Source organism: Phyllostomus hastatus, unplaced genomic scaffold (genome assembly GCF_019186645.2).
Source record: "Phyllostomus hastatus isolate PE091 unplaced genomic scaffold, TTU_PhHast_1.1 phas_scaffold_93, whole genome shotgun sequence".
Classification (NCBI taxonomy): Eukaryota; Metazoa; Chordata; class Mammalia; order Chiroptera; family Phyllostomidae; genus Phyllostomus; species Phyllostomus hastatus.
This window is the reverse complement of record NW_025334042.1, coordinates 17,101,130-17,108,775: the sequence shown is the minus strand read 5'-3', so window position 1 is coordinate 17,108,775 and position 7,646 is coordinate 17,101,130. Positions and strand designations below refer to the sequence as shown.

At 38.0% G+C, this 7,646-nt stretch overlaps 1 protein-coding gene across 1 annotated transcript; it reads left to right on the top strand.

Annotated features, from left to right (window-relative positions):
* The first annotated feature begins 266 nt into the window (after positions 1–266).
* Positions 267–5,093, top strand: LOC123812584 (olfactory receptor 6C2-like). The gene is made up of 2 exons (XM_045829366.1): positions 267–1,185; positions 5,059–5,093. Exons 1-2 carry the CDS (start codon positions 267–269, stop codon positions 5,091–5,093), a joined length of 954 nt encoding a protein of 317 aa, XP_045685322.1.
* The last annotated feature ends 2,553 nt before the right edge of the window (positions 5,094–7,646 follow it).

Genomic DNA, 7,646 nt, shown 5'->3' with positions numbered 1-7,646 from the left:
AAGAAAGAAAGAAAGAAAGAAAGAAAGAAAGAAAGAAAGAAAGAAAGAAAGAAAGAAAGAAAGAAAGAAAGAAAGAAAGAAAGAAAGAAAGAAAGAAAGAAAGAAAGAAAGAAAGAGAGAGAAGGAGGGAAAGAAAAGTTCTCCTACTGGCTTGATTGGCTACTTTTCTGTATGTAGCATTTTGAAATATCATTTTTATTTTCTACTCCTCAGATTCAAAGTTTATGATCCAACAATGCAGACTCATTATCTATCTGAAGACAGTGATGAAAAATCATTCTGCAATAACAACATTCATCCTGCTAGGATTAACAGATGACCCACAACTACAGGTTTTTCTTTCAGTATTTCTGTTTCTCACCTACATTTTTACTGTTGCTGGAAATCTAACCATTATCCTCCTCACTCTGGTGGACTCTCACCTTAAAACAGCCATGTACTTTTTTCTTCGGAATTTCTCCATCTTAGAAATAATATTTACAACTGTCTGTATTCCTCGATTTCTGTACAGCATGACAACTGGGGACAAACGTGTTACCTATAATACTTGTATCATCCAATTATTTTTTGTTATACTCATTGGGGCAACAGAGTTTTTTCTCCTAACTGCCATGTCTTATGACCGCTATGTGGCCATCTGCAAGCCCCTGCACTACACCATCATCATGAATGAGAGAGTATGCACCATTCTTGTCCTTTGCTGTTGGCTGACTGGGTTAATTGTTATACTTCCACCACTTAGCCTAGGGGTTCAGCTAGATTTCTGTAACTCCAATCTCATTGACCACTTTGGCTGTGATGCATCTCCTCTTCTACAGATTGTATGCTCAGACACTCGATTTGTAGAGCAGCTTATGTTGATCATGGCTGTGCTGACCCTCATATTCACACTAGTCTGTGTAATTGTGTCCTACACTTACATCCTGAAGACTATTTTAGGGCTCCCTTCAATTCAGCAAAGAAAAAAGGCTTTCTCCACCTGTTCTTCCCACATGATTGTAGTTTCCATCACCTATGGAAGCTGTATCTTCATCTACATCAAACCAGCAAAAGAAGGAGTGGCCATCAATAAGGTGGTGTCCTTGCTCAACACCTCAGTTATTCCTCTGATGAATCCTTTCATTTACACTCTGAGAAATCAGCAAGTCAAACAAGCCTTCACTAACTTCATTAAAAAGATGGCATTTTTTTTCAAAGAATTAGGTAACTAAAAAGTCCTAAATTTTAAAGTATGTACACATAAGTATTTTATTTCCCTGTGTGTCCTAATTTAAATCTTAATACAGCAATGAATGTACAGTCTAACCACTAAAGTTTTTTTTATACCTCTTAGAACCATAAACTGAAGGAAGCACTATGGCCTTAATTCAAATAGACCTTCTTTCATAATGGTTCACTTTCATAAGTAACCATGAATAAATATTTCCCGAAAGTCGAAACAATAATTCACCATCCTGTCTGAAACAGATGCACAATAAAAGGCAGTCACAAAAATTCAACCTGTGTTTTTGTTTATTTATTTCTTTAAACTAATATTTTTAAGGGCAAAAATTGTTTACCTCAGGATTCCTTCCTGGTCTAGCATTTACTGTCTCAAGAAGATTGGGAAGCCACTCTGTCTGGGTGGCTCAGTTGGTTAAAGCATCATCCCATAAACCAAAAGTTTGCAGGTTTGATGTCCTGTCACGGCATATCTCTAGGTTTCAGTTCCATCCCTGGTTGGGGCACATATGAGAGGCAACAAATTGATGTTTCTCTTTCACTGATGTTTCTCTCCCTCCCTCCTCCTCTCTCTAAAATCAATAAGCATGTGAGGATAAAAAGAAGAGGATGGGGTAGGTGTAATTTGGTTCTCATTTTTTGGTAGTGCAAACCACCCTGCTATAAACTATGGTGCACCTGTGTCATTACACTAATTTGTTGTTACAGAGAAACATTTTTTGGTGTTTTAATTTTTTTATTTTTGACATTACAGTTCTTCATTTTTCTAGTTGTACTGAGATATGATTGACATATAACAGTATACTAGTTTAAGGTATACACCATAATGATTTGAAATACCCAGAGAAATAATTATGAAAAGAAGTTTACTTAGCATACATCACCTCACATAGTTAATGTTTTTCTTGTAATGAGAACTTTTAAAAATCTACTCTCTTAGCAACTTTCAAATAAACAATATGGCATTGTTGACTATAGTCACCATGATGCACATTACATACCCAGAACCAATATAGATAGCTTATCAGTGGAAATTTGTACATTTTGACCACCTTCACCCATTTCAAGCAGCCTCCACCTCCTGCCTCTGGCAATTACCAATCTGTTCTCTGATCCTATGCATTTGTTTTTTAGATTCCACATATTAGTGATATCATGCAGTATTTGTCCTTGACTTATTTCACTTAGTGTAATGCCCTCAAGGTCCATCCATTTTGTTAAAAATATCAGGATTTCCTCCTTTTTAAGCCTGAATTTTATACATATATATCACATTTCCTATATCCATTCAGCCATCAATGGACACTGAGGTTGTTTCCATGTCTTAGCTATTCTAAATAATGCTGCAATAAACACAGGGGTTGCAGATAACACTTTAAGATATTGATTTTATTTCCTTAGAGTATATACCCAGAAGAGAGATTACTGGATTATATGATAGCTTTATTTTTAACTTTTTGAGGAAACTCCATGCTGTTTTCCATAATAACTGTACCAATTTACCCATTCCCACTGAGAGAGTACCAAGGTTCCATTTTCTCCACATCCTCACCACTTGTTATCTTTATTTTTTTTTATTCTAACCAACCTAACAGGTGATATCTCATTAAGGATTTTATTTTCATTTCTCTGATGAGTAGTGATATCAAGCACCTTTTATACCTGTTGGCCATTTGTATGTCTTCTTCAGAATAAATTTTATTCAGGTCCTATTGCCCATTTTCTCATTGAGTTTTCAAAGTTTTTTCCTATTGTAGGAATTCCATTAGCTGAGCTGAACAAGATTATCTCTGCCTACACACAGAGACCAAAAGAAATGTACAAGCAGGAGTTTGCAGTGGAAAAGGAAAATAATTATTAGTATTGGCACCAATTCAGAGTAAGGGTGAGCTAGCGCTCCAGGATGCCCAGCTCCCTGATGGTTTACAGACAGGAGGCTATATAGGATAAAAATATTAAGGCATCATGAGTGAGGGGTTTGGGGCCTAAGGTGAAACTGATTGATCAGGAGTGAGGTAAAGGCAGTAAACCATGATTTCAGGTCTGGAGGTCAGCTTTATGTCTTTCATTCTGGTTTCATGTGGCCAGAGGGTCATTCTGCCTTAGGGCTCAGGAGCTAAAACATAACTTAGAACATGACGCTATCCTTAGCTTAAGGAAATCCATACCCTGTGACCATTAGTCAGGGACTGTTCCTTATTTCTTACTGCTCCTGGGAGTTAATTAGTAAGGGAAAGGGCCAAGGGTTATGGAACATCTATGAAGAAACTGAATGGAGCTTTATGTTAACTTAAGATCAGGACCCTCAATTTCAGTTGCTTATATATTTTGGATACTAACCTCTTGCCACATACATGGATTACAAACATTTCTCCCATTCCATAGCTCATCTTCCCATGTTGTTGACTGTTTCCTTTGCTGTGTAGAAGCTTTTTAGTTTGATTTAGTCTGACTTGTTTAATCTGACTGTTGTTGCCTGAGCAGAAAATCATGACTAAGGCCACTGTCAAGGAACTCCTTCCCTACATTTTTATCTAGGAGTTTTACACATCCAGGTCTTATGTTTAAGTCTTAAATTCATTTTTACTTGATTTTTATATACAGTGTAGGATAAGGATCCAGTTTCCATCTTTTGCATGTGAATATCCATTTTTCTCTACACCAATTTTCTCTTCTAAAATCCAATTCCTTTAATTATTGCTGTTCAAGTACAGTTGTCCCCATTTCCCCACCACCACTCTCCCCAGCCCCACCCACCCCTACTTTCCACATTCAATCCCATCCCCCATTGGCTTTCTCCATGGGTCCTTTCCATGTTCCCTAATGATCATTCCCTTTCCTTCCCTGATAACGCACTGCCCCCTCCCCTCTGGTCCTACAGTATTTGTCTTTCACCATCTGGCTTATTTCACTCAGCATAATACTCTCCAGTTCCATCCATGCTGTCTAGAAGGGTAGAAGCTCCTTCTTTCTTTCTTCTGTGTAGCATTCCATTGTGTAAATGTACACAGGTTTCACTTACTGATGGGCACTTAGGGTGTTTTCAGCATTTGGCTATTGTAAATAGCTCGGCTATGAACATTGAGTTCCATAGGTCTTTTGAATTGGTGATTCAGGATTCTTAAGGTATATTCCCAGAAGCAGAATGGCTGGGTCAAAAACAGTTCCATTTTTAGTTTTCTGAGGAAATTCCAAACTGTTTTCCACTGTGGCTGCACCAGTCTGCATTCTCACCAACAGTGCACCATGGTTCCCTTTTTTCCACATCTTCACCAGGTAAAAAGCTCCTGCATGGCTAAAGAAACCACCATCAAAGTGAAAAGGGAACCAACTGTATGGGAGAACATATTTGTCAATGATATATCAGACAAGGGCTTGGTGTCCAAAATATATAAAACATTCAAAGTCTTAAAAATTGGGAAGGATATGAATAGACACTTCTCCAAGGAAGACATACAGATGGCCCATAGACATATGAAAAGATGCTCAACATCACCAACCATTACATAGATGCAAATTAAAACCAAAATGAGATATCACCTCACACCTTTCAGAATGGCCATCAATAAATATATTAACAAACGAAAAGTGTTAGTCAGGTGTTTCTTTTGTTCTAGGTCCACATGTAAGTGAAACCTTATGGAATATTAATGCAGGTAAGACTCTTAAATATTGGGACAAGTGGATAGGCTAGTGAGGGGGAAAGAATCAGGATTTTTGTGTTCAGGTAAATTCTTGTTCAAAACCCGCACCACCCCTCTAGGGCAGTCTGTCTGGTCATTCTTTTGTTCCTCAGTTTCCTCATCTGTAAAATAAGGATACTTTGGCATCTTTTTCTTATTTTATCTAAGATTTATGTCAAAGATAAATGATATATTATACAGGTTCCAGCAGAGGTAACACCTGCTTGAGTGTGGTTGCTAAGGTAATAACATGGATGTAATAATTTATAGTTTTAATTTGAACATTTCACCTAAAATGTTATATGCTGTATTTGAGTGTGATATTGCTATGTCACACAATCACATCCTCATGATTTTGTAATGAAAGATGTTGTAATAAAAACGGGGCGTTATTTGTGCCAGATCCTGTATAAAGTGTGAGGCAGAGTGTGTCATTCTAGGAGAAATGTGAAGATCAGCAGAGAAATCAAAACAGAATTCAGGTGACATCAGACTACCCTCCAGGTCTCTGGGGACACTGTTCCCATTGCCACATGTGTTTTTACATTGTTCATTAGACTGACGCCAGTTCATTAGAAACTTTTGAAACTGGGTCACCAAGGAGTTTTGTTGTTCACTCAGAAGTTCCCTGTGCACTGCTAGACTAAACATATAAAGGAAAGGTTGCTGATATAGAAATTTCAGGGAAGCCTGCCTTCTTCCCAGGAAATTCAGAGATGCCCCTCTGACAAAACTAGAGAGAAACCTTCCATATCTCTTCACCACTGCTCCCTTCCTTTGAACTAACAAAGTACCTGGGAAATCTAGTAACAGATGCCATTTTAAACTTGGCGCAGAAAGAGGAGACTGAGTCTGGGCTCATTACATCAGGAACCTTGAGAACCTAGGAGAGTTCTTTCTCAAATGTGCATACACGTGCTTGTGTGGAGGGTGAGACTGGCAGTTGAAATAGGCAGGATGTGAGAGAGGAATCAGAAGCACACACAAAACTCACAGATTGAACATTCCTTGAACTGTGGTTCCTTCAAGGGCTCCTGGTAAAGAACTGTCAGAAAAGTAAGTATGTAATTGTCACGACGCATTTTTCCAAATTCTCTCAACAAAGGCAGAGGGCAAATAAAGTGAGTTTTAAAATCTGGAATTCAGTTCATAACTGACACTGAAGGGAAGTATTCAACAATCATTCTGATACATTATTATTCTGAAGGAAAATAAAATTTGGGGCAGGGTCACTGTAGCCTTTGAAAGGGCCAGTCATAACTATGAGTTGAGGAAGCTGTTACCACTTAAGAGACAGAATAATCAAAGGTGATGGAACAGACATCACCACCCAATAATATCCACAAGTCTCATAGAAATTAAAAATATCAGCATTATAAATTACCTTACAGGCAACCTCACTTTATTCTCCATCTGCTATTTAAGTCCTTTCTGGCTTTTTTTTTTTTTTTTTGCTTTTGACAGGGAGTAAGGGTTTGGAGGCATAACATTCACTCTTCTAGGTCTCAACTATCCATTGCATGGGCAGCCAGTCCCAAATGCACACAGAATGAGGTTGGTTCCAAACATAAGTAAGGTCAAAAGGTCTCAGACATATCTGAATTAACTAAATAGGAAATCAATGAGAGAAAACAACAGCATCTCAATCACTCACCCAGCTCCCTAACTGGCAGCAAGAGTAGGTCGTTTTGCACAGGTTAAGTCCTCAGGGCCTACCTATGAACGTTAATTAAAAACACTACTTATGGGATGGAGGTAGTGAAATTTATTATTTATGTAATGAAATCATTTCAAACTTTAATTGATCCAAATTCAAAGTAAATAAATAACTCAGTCTCTCAGGGAAAGTTCTCCAGCGTGACAGAGAATGTTGCAATGATTGCTGGTAAAGGTCAGCCATGCGTGTGAAATCATTTGAATTTGTCTGAAACAGTCTCACACACACATACCCAAAGGATCTGCCGCCACAAGATCAACTGCATTCTGGAAGCAGTGCTTATTTAACAAGCTTCATGAATGGAAACATAATGTTGCTGGAAGTTCAAAGGTACTGTATCAGCCATTTTAAAACATCAATGATCATTACATAAATGTTGTTATGATTGAGTTCACCAGTTTTTCCTGTCAATACAGAAAAATAAGACTTTTGATAAGAGAAGCAGGGAATAATTTGAGATCCTGGACACTTCATAGGAGAAGGAGAGCTGGAGTTAACAAGGTCAGTAGCCAGTACAAGGCTTTAACTCTTCTTCAATGGGAGGGAGGGAAGCAACGAGGAGTACTAGGTGTGCAGAAATGAACCTGCCCTATCATTTAGTTTGGCCTATCTGAGTCTTCCCCTGACAAGCACATAGCAAGACACTATCTCTGCAAAAGTAATTTCTCCCATGAGCTAAGTGTTTCTCTGTTCTGAAATCATGTCTGTCGATTCTGAGCAAGGCACTTGCCAACTCAGCTTATGGTGACACATAATGCCAACAACTTTATAATAGAAAGAAAAGAACCTAGAGAGACTGAGTGAACATGGGAAAATATGAATGGCTGCCAACGTATTTAAGAGTGATTGCCAAGGAGAAATCATGAAGCAGTTATCCCAAGTCCAAAGTTGTATTTTCATTGTTATCAGTGTTGCGATGTCACTGAATGAGCACTAAAATGAAATATCCTTTTCCACTGGTAGTCTGAAAGCATTTTATTGTTTCTTTCTTTTTATTAAATCCATTGGGTAACATTGGTTAATAT